General features: G+C 48.8%; 1 protein-coding gene across 1 annotated transcript; it reads right to left on the bottom strand.

Moving 5' to 3' along the window:
• Nucleotides 1–11,748: 11,748 nt before the first annotated feature.
• On the bottom strand, nucleotides 11,749–16,546 carry HOXD3 (homeobox D3). The gene is made up of 2 exons (XM_019630875.1): nucleotides 15,923–16,546; nucleotides 11,749–13,340 (listed from the first exon to the last, which is right to left on the bottom strand). Exons 1-2 carry the CDS (start codon nucleotides 16,461–16,463, stop codon nucleotides 12,583–12,585), a joined length of 1,299 nt encoding a protein of 432 aa, XP_019486420.1. The 5' UTR covers nucleotides 16,464–16,546; the 3' UTR covers nucleotides 11,749–12,582.
• Between the last annotated feature and the right edge of the window lie 6,021 nt (nucleotides 16,547–22,567).

Raw genomic sequence — 22,567 nt, 5'->3', positions numbered from 1 at the left:
GTTCTCTGCAGCATCCTTTAGTCACTCCAGGGCGGAGATGGAGATGAAAGTGATCCTAAGAACAGGAATTCTAAACCTGTGGGCAGTCTGATAACATGACCATCTCTGAGACAAACAGTGTTGTGCCTTTCCCTGACACCTTTGTGAATGAAAGGCTCATGGGTCAAGCTCGTGCCTGTCACACAGCAGGCATTCAGTAAATGTTTGTTGGACAGAAATAAAGAAAGGACAGAATGGTGTATCTTCACCATGACTAATACAGTAAAACCTTGGATTGCAAGTAACTTGGTTTGTGAGTGTTCTGCAAGACGAGCAAACATTTCTAATACATTTTAACTTGGTAAATGAACAATGTCTTGCAATATGAGTAGTTTGTTTCTGGAACCAATTATGCTCACAAACCAAGGTATTACTGTATTGGCTAAAGGATACCCTTAGTTTATTCGCTCCCCAAACCATTTTAGTGGGTAGGAATCACCCTAGGAGCTTATTTAAAAGTGCAGGGAATTTAATCCAATAGGTCTGACTCAGGAGTCCTTATTTTTAATAAGCATCTTGGGTTCTTAGGAACCCAAACTTTGAGCATTTCTGCTTTAGGAGCAGGGTTAGGGGGAAATCAGTGTGAAGGGAGAGGGGTGTTTGGGGTGTGGGGAGGGGAGAGCTCATGGCTAGCTGGAACATGAGTATACCTGAAGAGCATCCAGAAGCCTATTGAGTAGTAGAGGCAGAGAGGTCAATTTCAAGATCAAACTTAAGTCTAGCTGGATTGAAGTTCTAGAAAACATTCTTAAGAAGTAGCCAGTAGGAGTTACCCAAGTTTTGCTGACAAAATAGTGCTTTGCAGACTGGGCTTACTTCTGTTCTCCTTGTCATCTCCCTAGCTTGTCTTTGATGATGCCAGTGGGGTAGAAAGTGAAAGGGATTTGTCTCTCCCAGTCCCTTCAGAGAAAATGTCCAGTGGTTCTGAGTCAATAGGATGAGGAAAGGAGTGGGAATGGGGGTCTCAAGAAGAAGGAGCCAACCCTCACTTCTTTCTACCTCTCCCAAGTTGTCTGGAATGAGCATTTGCATCTCAGGGATCCAGAGAAGGTGAAATGTCCCTTGGCTTAGGCTGTAACTCTTCCCCTGGCTAAAGGCTGACTTTTCACAGCCTAAGATGTTGATGCTAGAAGGGCCCTTAGAGTAAGTGACATCAAATCCCTCATTTTAGAGAGAAGTCACTTTACTCAGAGGTTAAAAGGCAAAGCCATCCTGCAAAAATGAGGAAACCAACTTGGGTCTCTGACTCACCAGTGTGTTGCCTTTCCACAGTTTGCAAAAATCGGGGAGTAAGGCAGCCCCTCCTCTGCAGTGTGGTAGCCTCGGTGCTGAGCAAGCAGAGCAGGGGTCAAGGAGACACCCTCATTTCTGGAAGACCATGCAGCCAGTGTGGCTAAATGAGGGGTCTACTGCCCTCATTTTGCTAAACTTGTGCCCCAGACTTCTGAGAACCCACCCTGAGCTACTCCTGCAAGAGAGGGCAGTGAGGGACCTGGGTCCCCACCCCCTCCACCACCAAGCAAGAGTGAAGGATCCCCTCATTTCCTGCTGAGCTTGATCAGCATTAGGGCTCAGGCAGGGACAAAACAAGAAGTGTCCCAAGATTAATGTAGCTGGATAGAGCAAATACAAATAAGGATGAGTGTGAAGACACAAGGGACACCCAGGTCAGTTACAATTGTACTGATCTTTCTTTATTTTTTATTTTTTGCTCCTTTATTTTTTTAAATAGGTGATAAATTTAAATGTACACGGTTCAATTTTCAAAGGGTACAAAAGGGTATCAGTGAAAGTCTTTGTCCAATCCTTCCCCAGGCACCTTGTTCCCCTTCACATAGGCAACCAGTTTTATGAGTTTCTTATATATCTTTCCAGAGATCCTTTATACACATAGCACACCTCCACATTTTTACACAAACAATAGCATATTAGATAGACTCTTTTGCACCATGCTTTTCTCCCTATTTTATCTTGAAGATTATTTCATATAAATACATACAGAACTTCCTGGTTTATTTTTATAACTTCTTGCTGTTCTACTGTATACATTTACCACAACTTATTTACCCAGTCCCTTATTAATGGGCATTAAGCTTATTTTCAGTCTTTTGCTGTTACATACACACGGGCACGTTTTTACCTATGAGAAAATACCTAGGGCCGGCCCAGTGGCGCGTTGGTTAAGAACTGGCTTGGGATGCCCGAGGGCCCCGGTTCGGATCCCACATATGAGGGCCAGTGACACTGCTGTCTGCAGCTAGTATGGTCAACGGCAGCTCGACCTGGGGCTGGGCTGCCGTGGGTCACCGGTGACAGCGTAGGCTGCAGTCCCCTGCTGCAGTGGGCTGCCATAAGCTACCGTGTGTAGCCGGCAGCCAGCGTGAGCGGCCAGCAGCCGCCATGCGTGGCTGTCCAGAGGCCGGCGACTGATCTGCCTCGCCCAGGAAGAGCGCAATGATGGTGCCAGCTTGGGCCAGTGAGGTGACATCCTCCACAACTAGATTGAAGAACAAAACAGCAGCAACTTGTCTGTTCCCTTTCCCCCAATTCCCCAGCGCTGCTCCCCTCCCCCAATTCCCCAATAAAATCTTTAAAAAAAAAAAAAAGAAAATATCTAGACATCGGGCCGGCCGAGTGGCGCGATGGTTGAGAACTCGCTTGGGATGCCAGAGGGCCCCGGTTCGGATCCCACATATGAGGGCCAGTGACGCTGCCCTCTACAGCTGGGATGCTGAACAGCAGCTCGACCTGGAGCTGGGCTGCCATGAGTCGCCGGCGACGGCGTGGGCTGCAGTCCCTGTGACAGTGGATTGCCATGGGCTGCCGTGTGTGGCCAGCAGCCAGCGTGAGCGGCCAGCAGCCGCAGTGAGAGGCCGTCCAGAAGCCGGCGACTGATCTGCCTCGCCAGAGAAGAGCGCAATGATGGTGCCAACTTGGGCCAGTGAGGCAACGTCCTCCACAGCTAGATTGAGGAACAAAACGACAGCAACTTGTCTGTTCCCCTTTCCCCAATTCCCCAGCACTGTTCCCATCCCCCCAATTCCCCAATAAAAATCTTTTAAAAAAAAGAAAATACCTAGACATGAAATTAGTCAAAAGTATGTGCACTGGCAGTTTTGATACATATTGCCAAATTGTGCTCCATGGAAGTGAATCAATTTCTACTTCTACCGGCAACAAATGAGAATTCCTGTTTCATCACACCTTTGCCAAGTCAGTGGCGATTAGAGTTTTTGATTTTTGCCAATCTGATAACCTTTTACTTACCCTTATAGCATCTCCAGAAATATCATTCTCCCTTATCTTATTTGATTCTTCCATAATTCTATATTAAAGATGGTAATACTGACACAGAAAAGATAAGCACCTTGTAGTCACACCCCATGTAAGTGGTCATGGTCAGAGGTTCAACATTTTTCCTGCCCTACACTGTGCCACAGGGAAGCTTAAGGAGGTTTAAAGAGAGTGGGTGGCTTTGAGCATTCCCCAAAAGATACATGATATAAAAAAGCACAGAAGCTTTCTGACATCTGCTAAGAGGTCTCTTTAGTGGTCTGATACCAAGACCATCTTTCTGCATGTGTCCCCTCGAGAGTACTACCCTCCGGAAGCAAAGGGGCTCTGATTAGCAATCTGATCAGACCTAGTCTTAAGCATTAGCTTGGATTCAATATCTGGGAAGCAGTAGGGTGTTGTTTTTAATTTTCCTGAGACTTATTTCTCACTAGCCACCCAGGACCTAAGTATTGATCATCGTGGTGTGCCTAAGAGGATGTTTTCCCGAGATTTTAACTTTGTATAGGATACTCAGTTGGACCTGGTGGATATAGTACCTAACACACACACACACACACACACACACACACACACACTGCTCTAATGATAAACTTATGAGTTAGATATCTTTACTGGCTGTTTCATTGATGATGAAATTGAAGGCCAGAAAGATTAAGTGAATTGCTTAGGATCACACAATGCATCAGTTAGCAAAGCAGAAAACACAATGTAGACCTAAAATTGAACTCATTAGTTTCCCCTGCAGAGTCTTCTATTCCCCCTCCTCTATTCATTTTGGTGAATGACCTGACTACCCACTCAGGCCCTCAACATATTGGGTTGTCGGAAAAGTCATGATGCATTTTTGCAACGAAAAACATAGAAAAAATACATCATGACTTTTCCCACAGCCTAACAGAAACATAGGGATTAACATCCACAACCCTTCTTTCACTCATCCAGTTGGTCACCAAATCCTGTGAATTCTTCCTCCTAAATGTCTTTCCTTTTCATCCGTATCATGTTAGTTCCTCTCTAGGCTGGATTATTGTAGCAACCTCTTTTCTTCTTCTTGTCTCCTACCCCTCCTTTCTCCAATCAGACACAGTAGCCCCAAGAGTTAGCTTTCCAAACAGAAAACCTCATGTCCCAGCTTATCACCTTCAGTGGCTCCCCATTGCCTACAGACTTAGTCCAGACTCCTTTCCATGGTCCTTCTACAACCTCTTTCCAGGCAGATGCCCCACTTCAAGCTACTCTCCTTGTTCCAGGTCCAGACCTTGCCCTTTCTTCCCTCCCTGCTTTTGTATGTGCTGCTCTCTCCACCTGGTTTGGCCTTCCTTCCTGTACATAAAAAACTCATATACTTCAAGGACTCAAATTCACCTCCTCTGAGAAGCCTTTTTTGACACTATAGCACTGTTAGTGGTGCCACCTCTTCATTCCAGGAATATTTTGGCCACGCCTCCGTTGCAGCCTCTGTCACACTGTTTTAAGATTAATTCTTTTTCTCTCCCTATAGATAGAGGGGCACACACAATCAGTGACTCATTTTTGTATGCCAAGGCCAAGCATAGTGCTTCTAGGAGCTGTTCAGTACGTACTGGTGAAAAGGAAAGGAGAGAGAGACAGATTCTGAACCAAGGACAACAGGATCAAGTATTTTAATTGCTCAATGAGTTCAGGATGCTGTGCAAGGCTTAATGCTTCAGCTTATATATATCTGAAGCAAAATGACAGTAGAACAGTTCTCCAAAGCGAGTTAATTTCCACCCAAGAGGATTATGAGAGAGAAGAGGACTCAGGGAAGCAGGGAGAACGCTGGGACTTTCTGTCCTTCAGAGGCTCTTTCCTATGGGCTGAGGCAACATATTTAACTAACTTCAGAAAATTTCACCTGGTAGCACTCAGGGGAAAAAAAGAAGGTAAAAGGGGGCAGCCTGGAACTTTCTTAGAATTTACAAAAAGGTCAGTAGGTACCACTCAAGAGGGAGAAGAATGTGTCACCACCCACTCACCCAGGCCCTTCTGCTGTAAACAGCTCTAATGCTAATGACTGCCCCCACAACTTGCAGTCTATCCCTTTATGGTGTTTTTAAAATGAACCCAAAAGAGCTGAAGTAAAAACAGTAAAAACAGCATAGTGACTATAATAATACTGTATTACATATTTGAAAGTTGCTAAGAGAATAAATTTTAAAAGTTCGCATCACAAGAAAATAATTGTAACTATGTATGGTGATGGATGTTAACTAGACTTATTGTGGTGATCTGTTTTGTGGTGTATACAAATTGCCAAATCATTTTGTTATACACCTGAAACTAATACAATGTTATATATAAATTATACCTCAATTTTTAAAAAAAACACTTTTTAAAATACTCTCGTCCTGCTGTCACATAAAAAAAAAAGAGGAGAGTCATATCATTGTGGTTGGTGTTTTAAGTATATATTGTTATTTTAAATGGAATTCAAGTTTAGTTCCAAGTTCAATGGGGGTCTTGCTTCCTCCTACACAAATACTCGTGAAGATAAATAGGAGAACTAAACTAGTTCAGATTCTCCCCTGAATTCTAGTCCCTGGAAACATCTTTTTTAAACTTCTAAATAAAAGAGCGTCTGCAAGGCCCTCTGACTGACTGGGATTTTTCTTGTCCTGCCTTCAGAGATGGATTTGGCCCTTTTTGGGGGGGAGGGGGGGTATAGCAGCATATAAGGGTGTCACTTAGGCAAGCAGCAAGTGTGGGGGTTGTGAGGAGGTACAGAATCACTGAGGGTCAGGGGCCGGCGTGGGGGCCAGCATTTTAGGTGGGTTCTGGGCACCCTGAGTGGTCCCAGGGCTAGGCTGGCAGGAGGTAGTGCTGGCCACGGTGTGAGGAGGTGACAAGCCTGTATTTCTCTCCTGCCTGGCGCAGCAAAGTGCTGGCTGGGCTGCGCGCTCCCAGTGAGCGAGCGCGGAGTGGCGGGTCGCGCCCTTGGTTGGCGCTCACCCTGCATGCCTGCTTCTCCTCCGCCTGCGGTTTCTGGTCGGTTCCCAGCTGGCCCAGACTTGCTCTGAAGGAGGAGGAACCGCTGTCGAGCGAAAAGTGCACACCGGGTGATTGATGAACTCTTAATAGGACTAACCTCTCCCGCCCCCCACCCTAGACACACACAGAGAAATCATTCACCCCAGCCTCCTCCCCAGACCTCCTCGCTGGTGAGAGGGGACGTGGCCGCTAGTGGGTTGGGTGATTAACTCGCCGTTTGTCTGTCCGAAGTGTTCCAGGTGGATTCAGGAACACCCATCCACTCCCAACCGCAGCCTGGCTCTGCCGACTGCGTCCTGCCGCGGGGCTGGCTGGGAGAGCTCCAGCAAGCGAGTGTCACATGGTGGCGAGGCCTGAGCTGGCCTTTGTGCTGTGCGCTCGCTACCGCCCGACCGCGGGCTATTGTTCCCCGCAGGGGAGGGAGGTGCTTCAACTCGGGGTGTCCCTGGTCGGAGAATGGGTGGGGGCTTCTTTTGTGTGTTCTCTGCCTGTGGGGAGAGGATGGCCACTTGCTGCCCCAAGGGGTAACAGATGCGGGGGTGGGTGGGCCGGCAGGGGGGCGGGGGCCGCAGGGGAAGGTTGGTGCCAGCTCTGCCACTTCCTGGAGCTCAGCTTATCTGACCCAGTTTCCCTACTGGGCCCTTGCTAAGGAGGTGGGGAGGAATGCGGTATTTGTAGGGCACCACTTGGAACAATACAGCCATCAAAAGGCCTCCCTCCCTATCTCCTTATAAGTCAGGATGCTCTTCCCTTCTTCAAAAAGGCCCTGGCCCAACAAGTCCTCTTGACCTGGTTGGAGGCTTGCTCCCCCAGCAAAAATATTTCATTTGTACCAGGGTTCTCCATGAATCTGGATTTAAATTAAGATCTCTTCCTTGAGCCCTTACTAATGTTAAAATACTATTTTTGTGATTTTCCAGGTATTGTTTTTTCCATAAAAATGATACAAACTACCTATAGGGATCAGCCAATATATTTTGCTACAAGATCTAGGACAAGAGAACTTACGCAGTATCTCCTGGGGACCCTTCACCTGCTTCTGCTACTACAAGTGATTGGACATCCGTTGACCTTGGCTCTTTGTTCATGTGTGGAAACCTTTTGTTCACTGTGCTTCAGTCTAAACCTGGCCTGAAAGTAGGTCTTGGGACTGTCTCTGGACTTTTCCAACTTGCCAAGGAGGGTATGAGATTTAAGGGAACTGTTTAGGCATAGGCTGTAGGCCAGGTTTATAAATCCACTTGGCACCAACTTCGGGCCCCAAAGATGAGGGCATTTGTAGCTGGAGTAGAAGGCAAGGGAACAATGAGAACTAAGGTTTCATTCTCTGTGATGATCCTCTCCACTACCAACCAGCACCACCAATGCATAAGTGCAGATGATTCATCTACCCAACCTATTCTCTCTCCTTCCAGGCCTTTTACAAAAGAGATCTAAATGAGCCAGTCCTCAAAGGTGGTGAGGACATGGCTGGCGACTCAGTCTCAGCTCCCAGTGCCTAAAGTGTCTAGGGATAGGTCTGCTCACTCAGGCCCTAGCTATATCCTCTCTGGGAAGTGGCAGTGCCCTGAAATAATCAGGCTGTAAACCGGTGGGGACTAGAGCCTTCTGCCCCTCTTTATTTTTATTAATATTCACAAACTTCTGTTCACTTTATTCTTTTCTTGCAGTTTCTGAAAGAAGGACTCCCAGATGACAAGAGCTCCTAGATGAAGAGGACTTTCCTACATCTGTTACTGGGATTAAGCAATTCTTGACTTCAGGAAGAAGTTTCAACTTGATAAAAGTCAAAACAGGCCTGTGACTGTCCCTTGACTACTGAAGGTGTGAACAAGCTTCTAGCTTCCCTAGGTCAAGCAGAGAAAAATTCTAATAGAATGTTGGGTTCCTTCTTTGTTATTCAAACATACACACACACACACACACACACACACACACACACACATATCCTCTTCACCCTCCCTAATGAAAAACCTCAACAGATGGAGAGCCGAGGCTCCCAAGCCTGCTGGCTGAGAAGATGCACTTCACTCAAGGGTCAGTCAGCTGGTACAGAATGGGGGAGGGAGAACAGACAAGTAGTTAGTATAGGTAATCACTATCTTTTAATACTCCTTACTATAGAAAGTCAAAGAATTCTGTTCAGCAAGGTTAGCAGCCTCTGGGGCCTGGGAAACCAATTTAGCTGATGTGTCTCTGATGGGGACTAGGCTTGGGGCTGCACCAGGGGAAAGTACTCGCTCTATATTCTCTCCCTCGCTCTCTCATTAGAACGCCTGTACAAAGAAATGGTACACGTGAATGGTTAAGTTAATGATTCCATCTGAGGTGGATTTTTTTTTGTCAGGTCCCTGGAACAGGCTGAGGTCTGAAAGCCAGGAGGCAGAATATGTACTTAATCACCTGTTCTTACTGCCTTTCCAGGGGCCAGGACTACTCTTTAGGCCTCTCCTCTGCAACTTCACACCCCTTTGGCTAGCTCAATTAGGTCTCCTCCCGTCACTCCAGGCTAGGTCCTGAGTTTCTCCTGCAGCCAGGGAAAGCTCTCCGTCAGCCTAAATCTCTTTCCCACCACCATCTCCCATTCTGCAGTGGGCCATTCTATCTGCCTCACCTCTACCCTGCTTTAATTCACCTCTGATTGTCTGGACAGAACGACTGCCACCACCACCCCTGACTGCCGCCAAGACTGTTGTCCATGGGCCCAGGCTTGCAGCCCTGACCCCTTTCTTCAGGCCTCAGGGGGATCCCCCACAACCTCCCTGATCTTTACCTCCCCCAAAGCGGTCTTTACAAGAAAAAAGCAGAGCTGGCCAAGGCCTGAGACATTCGCTCCCCGTAGGCAAACGAGGTGAACCTCCCAGAGACCAACACCGGGAGAGACACCCAGCCCTTCCCCACCTCCACTTGTTCGCCCAGCGTTGCCTTTGTGCGGCCTTCCCCCCCCCCGCAGAACCCGTAGGGAAGCTGTGCACACAATGGCGCAGCCGCTCCGGTAAGACCCAGTTGCTCAGGGCGCCCTCAACCCAGCGCCAGGCTGTGAGGGCCAGCAGCCTCGAGGCCTTGGTGCGTTCCCCATTGCCCTTGCGCGCCCATAACGGGCTAGAGTGGAGGTTTCCTTCCCTGCCAACTTGCCCCTTCCCGCCATAGGTCCTCCGGGGAGGAGAGGCCTGGGCCCAGGGCGCCATTGCCGGGCCCGGGCTCCCCTCCCCCACTCTCTTTTCTCTGCTTCTCCGAGACCCGCGGTGGAGTGGGGGGTTGAAGGCAGGCGCCTCCGCCGATAGAGCAGCTATTGTGACCTTCCCTCGCAAAGCGGGAACCCAGCCGAGTGTGTACTACCAGCGGTAGCGGGGGAGGAGGCGACTATGTGTGCAAACCTCGGGGTGCAGAGGGAGTGGCATTGGGAAATAAATAAAAGTTTGCAACCTCGGGCAGTTGGGTCCTTCAGAGGGCGTTTGGTTGTGTTTAGACTCCGGTGCTTCCTAACACTAATTGCAGGCTCAAAAGGAGCAGAATTTATGGCGAAAGCCAAGGCAGCTTGTTTATAATTTATGAAGTTTTAAATGGCTGTGTCTCGGGCCGCTCTTGCTCTGGCCTTGCAGGAAGCGCCCTCCCCAGACTCATTGTGGCCCCCACCCGCGCCAAGAGCGACCGAGTGTGCCCATCACATGACATGCCGAGGCAGGAACGGATCTGAGCCATTCTCAGAGGCCTCAGAACCTTTCTCCAAGAGGTGAGGGAAAGCCACAGATTTGTCCCAAGTGCGTTCTCCCACCCCACTAAAGAGGGTGCTTTGGGGCGTCTGCGGCTGCCTGGAGAGGGAACCCCTAACCCCGAACTTCTTTGGAGCCTGAGTGTGAGAGGAAGCTGATGTCAGCCGGGCTAGACACCGTTTAAATTCTAATCCATGAAACCCTAAGCCGCAGATGACACTTGGGGCCTTGCAGACACCCGCAGACTCAGCATATACTCCTGCGGTAACACACGGAGCTGGAAAACGCCTGGAGCCATGATGCATTATGTATTTTTATTATTACTTATGGTAGGAAGAGAAGATGAGGGGAAAACCGGGCTGAATCTAAACAGCCTGACAATTCATCTATTTAATATTTAGCCAGTTAAGAAAGGTTGTTATCTCTGCAAGGCAGCAAGCTCTTCTTTGATTTCTCTAATAGTTTAAAAAATAATTTCTTACAAGACAATTAGAAATTCTGCCTGTGGATGCAAATTTCATACAAAACAAATTTAAGCCTTGAAAGTGGGTAAAATATCCCTTCCATCGAAGTCATTTATTCTGTTGATACACTTCTACAACATGTATTCTTTAAACCTGCTCGGTAAGGTGAAATTTAGCAAAAGGATAACCCCCCTCCCACCCCTAATCTAACATGCCATTTTGAAAACAGCACAAAGGAACAAGGAAACTAAATATTTTGAGCCATCATTATTTAGCGAAACACAAACATTCAAATAGAAACGATTGTTGTTCCACCAGAAGATTAGAAGTTAAATTATTTCCACACAATAGGAATTTCACCTCGTGTCACCGGGGATGTAGTAGGAGTTGCATTATTTGTCAAACCAAATAGAGATGCGTGGGCAGACTTTGCCGAAATACAAAGAATTGAACCTTATCTGAAGGCGTGTTCCAAATGCCTCCTCCCAGAGAAGCGGATGTAAATTGTCCGCTCTTAGCTAAAGCCACGCTAATATTTACAAAATGGTTATAAATCCTTGGAGACATTTTTTGCCCATCTTGTACAAAGAAACAGGAATAAACAAGGTGTTTATACTTATGTTCCATTAATGAAACTTTTACTACTTTACATCATGGGGAATGTTTGTTTTCTTTAGAAATGAACCACCAACCACTATAAAAATCAAGACAGCATTTCCTAGAGAAAAAGCTTAGGTGCGCGTCTCCAAATGATCGTTTTTTCCTGCACCTTAGCTTTTTCATAGCTCAATTCTTCTTTAGATTTCTCTTGTGTCTTTTCTTTGATTGTCAGTTTTCTTTCAAAGTTTGTTTTTGTATTACTTAACGCAGAATCGTGAGCTCTGGCCTCCCCAATGTAAATGCAATCTTAAAAAGTCAATTTATGTCTAGAAAGAGGGAGGTAGAAACAGCAAAGCAGGCGCAGTGCAAAGCTCTCCACCCAAATCATCCCTCCCGGAGAATTTCTAGGTTTGCATCCTCATATTCCCCACACACACACACCCCCAATGTGAATAGCTGGGATGTAATCAAGTATCCCCAGAACCAATGTGTGTACTAGATTCCAAATAAATTAAAAAATATATTTCAAAGGGTCTGCCTATTTGGGGGCCTAACACGGGGATTGTGGGAAAGATAAAGGCAGTGATCTACTTGCAAGTGTGCGTGATTAACACAGATACACTTCCGACAGAGAAATTTTTTTATTCTAAATATTTGTTAAAATAGTACCAGACAATTTGAAGTCAATAAACTGTGTCGAGTGGGAGGACTGCGGCTGTTGAGAAATGAGTAACGGGGGTGTCGTGCCCACGCCATGGGGCCGCCTGACTCTACCCAGGAAGGACAATTTGCGGTCTTAATCCTTTACATCAACTACAAACACCAGCCACGGTTACAACTGTTCAAAACTACTCTCTCAACTAGTTTAGACCATGGGGACTAAAGAGGTGAAATGTGGCCCCCGCGGCCTGGGATCGCGTTCCTAAGCTCGGCTGGAGAATTCTACAAATATACACATAAATACATTAAGACGAGGATAAATAATCAGGGAAACGAAATGACTCGCTTCAAATAATAAATACAGATTGTTGAGTCCGATGCAATCCTTACGGGGCCGGAAGGAGCATATAAATTAAGGTCTCGGCAACTAGGCTACAGGCAGGCCAGGCCCAGGGCTCTCCCGGCTCCGGTCCCTCTGCAGGGCGCGCCGCCGATGGATCTCAGACTTACCTTCGGGACACCATTACCAGATTTGAGTCCCTTGGTCCGCACATGGCACTGTCAGGCTTACAGAGGAGAATCCTTGCGGCTGATTTATGGCAAGTCACCCAAAGGAGGACGCGCCTGGAGGGGAGGCCCAGTCGCCTGCGCCTCGGCCGCTGTCGGCCCGAGATCCGGGAGGCAGCAACTGGGCCAGAGCTAGGGAGGGGATCGCCAGCTGCCCCGTGGGCCCCGCCCGCCAACCCCGCCACCAAAGCAAAAGAGGTAATTGCGCCACGAGTTCCGGCCGGTGGCGGCCGCTACAGATGCGTCAGTTTGGGGGCCTCGGGCAGGCGTCCCTGAGACGAATGGTGGGCCGAAAGATCTGTGTAGGTGGGATGAGGGTCGCACGGTCCGTGGTGGTGGTTGCCGGGAATCTGCGCGGCGCAGCTGTAGTCCACGCTGGCCGAAGACGGGTGCGAAAGGTGGCCCAGGTTGAAGACCGGCCCGGACGCGGGCGCCATGGAGTCGACGAAGTTGCCGCCCACGTACACGGGGCTACCCTGCAGGTTGGCGCTGGCGAAGCCGCCGCCGTTGCTCGCCATGGGGTGGGGCTCGAACTCCGGCGCAGCGTAGCGCTTCTGCTGGGGCAGGCAGCTACTGAGCGGCGCCGTGTAGGCGGCCAGGCCGTACATGTTGGGCTGAGATTTGGCGAAGGCGGGCGGCGAGGGCGCGTCGTAGGCCAGGCCTGGCACGGGCGGCAGCTGGCCTGAGTAGGCCACGTGGCCGGCGGCGCCGCCGAGCGGCGGGCTGCGCTCCGGGGACTGACCCGCTGGCGAGTGCAGGATGCCCTTGGCCTTCTGGTCCTTTTTGTACTTCATGCGCCGGTTCTGGAACCAGATCTTGATCTGGCGCTCGGTGAGATTCAGCAGGTTGGCCATTTCCACGCGGCGTGGCCGGCACAAGTAGCGGTTGAAGTGGAATTCCTTCTCCAACTCCACCAGCTGTGCACTCGTGTACGCGGTGCGCACCCGCTTAGACGCTGGACCTGGCGGGCTCTTGTCCTCGCAGCTCTCTCCTGGGCAGAGAGAGAGAGAAAGAGGGGACGCTGATTGGGAGAGGTGGGGACACCCAAGGCTGAAGAGGGGTGCTTCCCTGGCTCCCTCTGCCTCCTCCTTCCTCCCCCAACTTTAATCCTGGCTGGAGTGGGGGAGGGGCGTTTAAGAGATGAGATTCCAAATGGGAACTCACCGGCCCCAGGCCTACCAGTCAGTCGCACCTGAAAACCCCATTTGCCTTCTGAGGTCCGATTTCCTCTGCCCGACCCCTCCCCTCCAGCCTAGTCCATCATCCCGTCCCAAAGGCCGTGGTGGAGTTTAATGGGAGACTAGTAGCAGCTGGTAAGGCCTCCCCTCTATCAAAGAAGGGCCAGACTTCTTTGAACACTCCTAGTAGTCTCTGCTGAGGAAGTGGGGGAGGGGCAGCCCCAGCCTGTCTTGCTCAAGGGCTGGCTTCTGGGCAAAGCACCCAGGAAGCATAGAATGAGGGTAGAGATCTTGGCACCTCACTCCAGCCCAGCTGCACCCAAGAGCTCTGCATCCAAACGCAGGAAGGTGACAAACCACAAAAATACTTCCCTGACTTTTAGGGGATCCAAAGCCAGGCTGGGAGCATTTTGAGTATTGCAGTGCTAGGAACAGCAGCCTCAACACTGGCTTCTACCACCCCTGCCACCTCTCAGCAGCTTGTCCACTCCTTCACTGGGAAGACAAATGGATTTCTCCTGGGAGGGAGGGCCTGAGCCTGCAGCTGGGAAGGAGGGGCAGGAGAAGGAGCTCACAGGCAGGAGGATACTTGCCCCCCTAGGAGCCAGTCCCAGAGAGCAGGAGGCAACCAGAGACCTGATAACAAGTTAGCTACATCCCAGGCTTCAAACTGGCCCTGAACCTGAAAGCAAGTTCATCCACCTGAAGATAAACCAAATCAGAGAACACAAGGCTAGAAAATTTCAGGAACCAAGCAGGACAAGAAAAAAGAGGCAGCAGGCCTCAGCGCTCCTGTACCTGCCCATCTTCTCCCACACACCCTGACAGGACGTACAGAAGATCTTCTCAACTCTAGGATCTCCCTTTCCAGGGAGGGATACCCAAGGCTGCTCCTGTTTCAGGGCATATCCCCTCCCTATTATGGATTTATTAGGATGAGAAGAATTGGGCTGGAGTGAGCAAAGTAGAATCCCATGGTTGTGCCTTGGAGGCCCTGGTTGGATTCCAGTGTACCGTTTTGTAGTTTTATGATCTTGGGCAAGTCACTTATCTCTAACAGTTTCCTTATCTGTCAAATGGGGATATTATCATACAAGGTCTGCCAATTAAGTTAGCGAACTCATCCTAGAAAAAGTGCTACATACCTCATTGCTGAAAATCACTATGATCACCTTCGAAGTACTCCCCTTGGAAAGCTATGCACTGACACCAGTACCTAGTCCACCCTTCAAAGCAATTTTGGAACTCTTTTTCTGGAATGGCCATCAGAGTTGTCATTGTACTACCCTTGATGTCTTGAATGTCATCAAAATGTCTTCCTTTCAATATTTCCTTTATTTTGGGCCGGCCAAGTGGCTCAGTTGGTTAAGAGCTCACTCAAGAGTGTGAGCTCTGAGCAACAGCGGTTCGAGTCCCAGCCCGAGCTGAGCTGCCACTGAGCTGCCAACAGGTGGCAGGATGGCTCAGCTAAAAAAAAAAAAAAAAATATATATATATATATATATATATATATATATATATATATATATATATTTTTTATTTCCTTTATCTTCAGTTAAAGAAAGAAGCCATTAGGGGCCAGATCAGGTGAGTAAGGAGGGTGTTCCAATACAGTTATTTGTTTACTGGTTAAAAACTCCCTCACAGACAGTGCCATGTGAGCTGGTGCATTGTCATGATGCAAGAGCCATGAATTGTTGGTGAAAAGTCCAAGTCATTTTTGTCTAATTTTTTCACACAACCTTTTCAGCACTTGCAAATAGTAAATTTAGTTAACTGTTTGTGCAGCTGGTACAAATTCATAATGAATAATCCCTCTGATATCAACTAGGGTTAGCATCATTGTTGCAACAAAGTTTGCTAACTTAATTGTCAGACCTTGTATACCTACTTCAAAGGGTTCTTTGGTAAACTAAATGGTTGTAAAGCACTTAGCATGGTTCTTAACATAGACTCCATAGACTTTAGTGCTTATTAATTTAAGGGAGTGGGATTCATGTGATATGGACTACATAACCACCTGGTCTTGAAAATCATACCTGTCTTCAAGTTTTAAAGAGCTATTGGATGATAAAAAAAAAGCTGAGTTGTCACCAGCAGCCCAGGAAAGCAGATATTAGGTCAGTATGAGGAAAAACTGTCTACTTATAACTATGAGACTTGCCCAGCAATGGCACCAACAGCCTGGAATGGAAGTGAGTCCCCTGTCACTGTAAGGGTATGACACCCAATCAAGAACACTAAAATGAAGGGACGTTTCTGCATCAGTAGTTTAGACATATGGCCTCCATGGTTGCACTTCCAGCCTTGAGTCTCTTGGTTCCTAGGTGAGCTAGCTTCTTGGTGTCAGTTTAAAGGGGCCTTAGCCTAGGGATGAGCCCCCTCAGAAAGCTACCTGCAGTGGCACAGCTGTTCTTCTGTTTGGAGTTCTGTCGGGACTCTTTCATCCAGGGGAATATCTGCTTGCTGATGGTGGCTGAGGAGCCAGAAGCATTGGGCCCACCCTTGGCCTTCTTGGCAGACACTCCACCTCCAGGATTGGTGGGTGAGGATGGGGGCAGGGTTGGTGGTGGAGGAGGGGGCTGTGGTGGCTGCTGCTCTGAGTTGAGACCAGGAGGCTGGCTGCCACCACCCCCACCCTGACTGCTCCCAGTTCCAGGCCGCATGCAGCTGCCATTGAGTTCAGCTCCCTTGTGGGCTGGTGCTCGCAGAGGTGCAGAGCTCTGGATGGAGCAGGCAGAACCTGGGTAATCAGTGTCCAGAGAGTTGGCAGCAGCAGGGGGTGGATAAGGCTGATGGGAGGCACTGTAGCCATAAGTGTCAGTGGCTTTGCTATAGCCATAGCCTCCAAATAGTCCTGGGTTTTCATAGTAAGCAGCTTTCTGCATCGTGCACTCAGGAAGCTCCAGGGCCTGCTGACCCTGCTCAAATAACATTGACCACCACTGTCTCCTTCACCGCCACCTCCAATGTCTGCCAAGTCCTGAGACAGCTGGGGCAGCCCCAGGCTCCAGGTGACCTGTGGAGAAGAAAAGTGAGAGGCCCCAGTGGGATTATCATTGGCAAAACCAATCAATATATAAGGACTAGCTCAGTCTCTCTGCTTCTCACCCACTTCATAGTGGGGAATCAGGGATTTTATGAAGTTCAATTTAATTGAACCCTTGGAAAAGTCAGAAGGAATTTCTCATGAACATAAGAAAAGACCTTTCCTTCTCTCTAACTCCATCCAAAGGAAGGAGCCTTTTTTTTTCTCCAGGTACAATTTTCTTTCTCCAAGATTGTCAATTTAGCCTTTGAAACTATATGGAAAAGCACTTATGGCCTCATACATTTTAATAGCCGATTTTCCCACTCAACTTTGAACTCCTTGCAGGCAGGGATTGTGTCTTATTCGTCTATGTATTCCTAACATCTAGCCCAGTGCCCCACAATAAATGCTTGTTGAATGAGTGAATGAGTGGATAGACCAATCAATCATGGAGTCATCTCAGGATTTTGATGGACAAAAGAACGCTCTATAACACACTAAGAAGAGCCGAGCTCTCAACAAAAGTATCTCCCCACCTGGTTTCAAAATCACAGCATCTTTCATGGAGACTCAGTCCACTTTCCGATGACAGAGTGAGAATCAGCCCAGTTAGCTCTGTTCAGACAGCACTGTGAAATCCACTAGGAGATAAAACCAAGAAGAGGACTTAAAAGACCCCAGACTTATTTTGAGGCTAGAAAAATGTTTCCTCTCTTTCATCTACAAGTTTCTAGACTCTACTTTGTCCTCCACTACTTTTAAATGGATACCATTGCAAATGGGTGAAGACATTTAGAATTTGAAGTGCATGGAGCATGGGTGAGTGGAGAATGCTTTACATTATAACTTTATCATTTTTATCCTGCATTTATTGTATAGATATTATTATTGACCTCTGCTCTGAATCATCCATTCCACCCCCACCCAACTCACAACCTGTGAGAGAGCCTCTCTTGGCATGATGAATGGGTCCAAAATTGGGGGGGGGAACTAAGAAAAATTCTACCCCTTTTGTCCCCTCTGACTCTTGGAGATTTCCCTTCTTACCCACCCACCCCTTTTTCTGAAAGGCTCCTAAGGAGTTAAAGTATAACTGATACCATTCAACCACTTTTGTCTGCTTGATAAAGAAAACTCAGTGCCCTGGTTTTAATTCTTCATCTCATCTTTCAGGCAACTTTCCTTCCCCCAAACTCCTTGGCTTCCATCATGGTCACTATGATGGACCACATTATCTAGACAATTTATGCGGCCTAATGGATTTGGCCACTACCACCAAAACCACTCCTCCAGTCACTCATTTCCCATCCACTTTCACCTAAAAGCCTAACCCAATAAAAAAAATATTCATACTAGGCTTTGTTTGGTTGTATTGTTGCTCATTTTTGTTTTAAAATACAAGTGAATATGCCATTAATCTTGATAAGAGACAGGCCCTTCTCAATGGGATAATAAAATACTAGGATGTTTTAGGAATTGTTTCTACTATTGTTCTTAAATGTATGCAGTTAAGCTATCTACCCAACAAAGCTTGTCTTAATCTTTCTTTCAATTCATTTTCTATATCATTCTCTGACTATTAAAGTTACTGAATATCAAATGGACAGCTACCTCCTCATCCTGTGACCATATTTATATGTGTATGCCCCCAAGCAAAAGCACCAGGTACTCTGTGTTTGGTTAAATTTCTGGACGTTTCTGGGATCCAGCTTCCAGTCTTAAACCTTGGGCCCTCTGGATGTTAAAACGGTCACATTTGACACTCAGACCACCAGAACTCATTGCTGCTTCTTTCATTCTATTTACAACTGTGGAAGCAAACATCCCTCTCTTGCCTCCAGGTTGACCAAGTTTATCTTGATAGGTGGACCAGTCACACCAAAACACAGCATCTTTAAGAACTGACCAGGTCTTTGAAACAGATATATATATATATATATATATATATATATATATATATATAAAATTTGTTCCTGTGGCATATTCCTAGAAAAAGCTCTGTGTACCAACCTCAAAAGTGCAAATACAGGGTGGCTTTTGAGCAACCACAGAGTCTGTTCTCCCGCCTCTGTTTTCATTGTAATAAGGAATTTCAAGGCCCACTCAATGATGACCCGCCACCTAAATAAATGCCCGTTTCCCCAGAAGCGAGGGCAGTAGCCCTCTGCTAAGCGGGAAGGGCTTTGCAGCCTTCACCACCGCCCCCGCCAAAAAAATATAGTGCCCTAAAAAAGAAGCCACCTTTTCTAAAACAGGACCTAAGAATATTGTTACAAAACTGGTTTTTTTAAAAAAAAGCTTATTTGTTTCCAGAAATCCCTACTCCTTGTGAACTCTGCTTGAACCTAGAAAGAAGGAATGGGTCATAAATCACTTGGACAATGGTCAACTGTTCAGTGGCTCATCTTTTCGATCACCCACCCCCTTTCTTTAAGGCTTTCTTTTCTCGCCCTTTGGTACTTCTGCTCTTTTGGGCTCCGGGACCCAAATGCCTTGGGGTGAAGACAAGCCCTTTTGGGGGGGAGGAGCGGGGGGAGGGGCGGTCTTCGAAGTCCTCAGCTGCCCTTTCCTCTTACTCCTCCTCCCCTCCACCCCCCAGTCCGGGGAACCAGCCCGGGGCTGCCTCCCCAGAACCCTGCCGGCGCCATCCCCTGCCCCTTGTGGGAAGGGGCGCCAAGCTGGGGGTCTGGCTCGTCCTTGCTCGAGGTCCCGGGAAGTTGCCCAGCTTAGCTCGGAGGCCCAACCGCAGGCGGGGAATACAGCGCCAAACGGTCCCCAGTCGGAAGGAAGGCAGCCTCTGAGCGACCACCGCCCGCTCCCTGGCCCGCCGCGCTGGCCCGCCGCACCCACCGCACCTCTGAAACAGCGGGATCCAGATACTTGCTCACTGCACTTAATTCTGCCGGGGATCAATACCTAATATGATACCGAATAAATAAAAGGCGTTCACAGCGGCCAGGGGACGGGGTTATTAAGCAGCTGGAGCTCTCACGGTGCATATCAATGCACCTGTCATTGTGGTTTGTAACAAAATTTATGACTGTGAGCTCCGCGGCAGTAAACGCTTCAGTAAGGAATGAAAAGAAAAACACTTCCCCAGGCCCGGCAGTTTTCACAAGTGGAAAACAGGCTCCGCGTAGGAGGAAGCGCAGCAAAAGAATGCAGTGCTCCGCACTTTTCCTGGGCCGGCGCCCCCGGAGCAGGGGGATGATATAAAGTAGCCGGGTGCCCGCCTCTTGGAGCAGCTCTGCTCTGCGGCCGGACGCGGGACGGGACGCTTGGAGCCTCTCCGGGTGCGAAGACCTGCTGCCTGCCGCGGCCTGGGGACGCCAGGAGGCTCGCTGGATGTGCGGAGGCCTACCCGGCACTCGCAGGCCCGCGGTGGCCGTGGAAAGGCCGAGGGACCTGGAGAGGGAGGGGGCGGCTGTGGCCCGGCTATGACTAGCGCGGCGGTGGTCGTAAATCACGGATGGGTAGTCAGTCCATGCAAGCTGAAAAAGAAGGGGGAGGCCATGGTGTGCTGGTTGCTTCTGTTATTCTCAAATTTTTCTAAGGTTCGAGTTGGCCTCGGCTCCTCTCCCTGTTTTACCTAAACCAGGGCCTTGGAAGCCCATTAGATCTCTTTCTGGCAGACAAGACTCTTGCTCGGCATCCCTGTTAATTCACTGGAACCGAGCAATGATTCTTCCCTCCCTGTTGGCTTCGCTACTTCAGGATTTCGGAACCACTCCTTTTCGGGTTTGCTCTGAAAGGGATATATTTATCTATCGCAGAGCTGGGGCAGCTTTCTGCCCAAGTTCTCCCCATCCCTCAGCCTGAGCCTCTTCTGCCCTACGGATAGCCCTGGACGGGCCTTCTAAATCACTCATATTTAGCCGAGATAAGTCAGTGCGTAGTACACCCTCCATTTAAGGCACTGGGCTCACCCCATTAAAGCGCCATAAATTTGAAGGCCGATGATCGGTTATCGTGTAACCGGCGGCAGTTCACACTGTGGTGATCCACTTCAAAGCCGCCCTTTGTTTTATGTCTTGATGTATGTACGAATCCTGAGAAGGCTACCTTGAATTATAAGACGGATGGAAATGTAGTGAAAATTATTTTTTTAAATCATGCCACTCACCACAATTCTGTGTGTATGCGTGTGTGTACGTGTGTTTTCTCGAATTTTGTCTCTAACTCTTTTTGTAGGCTCTTCGGGTTCCTTTTGATATTCTTTTCAGGTGGATCTGGAACAAAATGGAAAACTCTCAGTGGCAGCTGGTTCTTTCTTACAAGCACATGTGGAGAGGCTTTATCCCCTTTAAGAGTGTCACAATCAACTTGGCTATTGTAAAATGTGCCTGCAGCCATTCAGGGCGCCTTCTCTCACGCAGAAGGGAGACTCGGTTGGCTCTTAGGGAGCGAGTAGACTTAACTCCAAGTCTTTGGCCGGATGGGGGAAGGGAGAACCCGGACCTGAGGGAAAGGCCACACCCTAGGTCAGGGGGTGAGCCAAGTGGGTCAGAAGTGCATGGAAACCAGTCCCTCCCTCTCCTCCTGCTCCAACCAAGCTCTAAATAATCCAGGTGCCCCAATCCCGCAGGCCTAGTCCACCCTTTTAAGAGCAGAAGAGAGGGACTGTGCAGAATTGGGGTGGGAGGGAAGCTACAGTATAGCACCAGAAAAAGGTGAATATGTAGATAGGCCTGAGTGGGTCCCAGTCAACAGCTGCCCCAGGCAGCCCCACTGAAGAGGGAACTAGGCGCTATTTCCCGGTTTGTACATTTTATATCAATGGTTTCCCTGAGTTTATTTTATTCCAGTAAGTACCCTCCACACTCCTGTCCTGGGCTGCCCACACCTGGGTAGGAATCAGCCTGCGAACCGCCTAAAACAAACATGCCTTCCACCTTTATCCTAAAAACGGACCTAGCTGCCCACCACTAAAGGTGCTCAGAGGGTGCCTGCCCCTGGTCAGGTGAAGGGAGAGACACAATCACCCCTCTTGCAGCTGCCCTGTGCAATTTGTCGACTCAGTAGTTTGCAAACACTAAACCGCGCTGGGAAAGCCCCACACAAAGCGTTCCGGGCCCTTCTAAAGACCAGAGCGCGAAGCCATAAGCCTTTGAAGTGACCTTTGGCTCAAGCGGCAATAACTCACCCTTAATGAACACCCAACGGAAGCGCCTCGGAGAGATCCCGGCCCGGTAGAGCTCCTAACATCTCGCCTCGACTTCAACTTCCCAATGGGCCCGGACCCAGGGGGTCCACTCCGCTGGGCCAGCCGGGAGGGCTTCGCGATGGAGGCGCGTTGTACCCGGGCCCACCGACCCGACCGGCGAATCCCGAAGTCGCTTTATATGATACATTCACGTGGGCGGACGTCAACTTTCGCCGCTTGTTTTTTTTATTTATTAATTTTTTTTAAAAAAAGGGGGGTTCTTTAAAAGTAGGAGCTTCCCCTCAGAAAAAGGGATAAATTGAGAGACTACCCTGGGCCACAATCCCCGGACGCTGGTAGCTAGATTTTATTTTCCCAGCCGCGGAAGAACAGGGTAAGTTAGCTCCTGGGTGTTCTGGGGTGCGCCGTGCGCTCTGCACTCTGGGTGCATGAGGCTTGGGAAGGGGAAAGAAAAGAGGATCCCAGAGTGGCCAAAGGTGGGCAGCCCAGAGCCCCCACCGGCTTCTCCTGCGTTCCCTCCCCAACCCACCCTCCATCCAGCATGAGTCCGACTTCAGCCTCCTGCTTGTCCAGAATCGCAGGCTTAACCTGGCTGGCTCTGGGCCACCAGCTCAAGTACTCTTTCCACAGCCAGAAACTGGGGGAGCGGGAGGGAGTCCGGTCTGTGAGCTGTCAACGAGGAGTTGGTCCTGGGCAGACCCGGTCTTATACCCCATCCCCCACCAGTAACCCTGAAAAGTCTTTAGGATAGGGAGCCTTGGTGCGGATTATTGAAATTTTCGGGGAAGTTATAAGTGAGTGTTCCATGGGGCCAAATGAAATGCTGCTCGCGGTAATTGGATTCA

This window comes from Hipposideros armiger, unplaced genomic scaffold, assembly GCF_001890085.2.
Source record: "Hipposideros armiger isolate ML-2016 unplaced genomic scaffold, ASM189008v1 scaffold_964, whole genome shotgun sequence".
NCBI lineage: Eukaryota > Metazoa > Chordata > Mammalia > Chiroptera > Hipposideridae > Hipposideros > Hipposideros armiger.
This window is presented reverse-complemented; position numbering and strand designations above follow the sequence as displayed.

What these genes read in the sequence shown, in the direction of transcription:
- HOXD3 (XM_019630875.1), bottom strand. Translation starts at nt 16,463, where the DNA reads ATGTTATTTGAGCAGGGTCAGCAGGCCCTGGAGCTTCCTGAGTGCACG. An exon ending in GAACAGCTGTGCCACTGCAG is followed by an intron (nt 13,341 to 15,922) that starts GTAGCTTTCTGA and finishes CTCTCTGCCCAG; the next exon opens with GAGAGAGCTGCGAGGACAAG.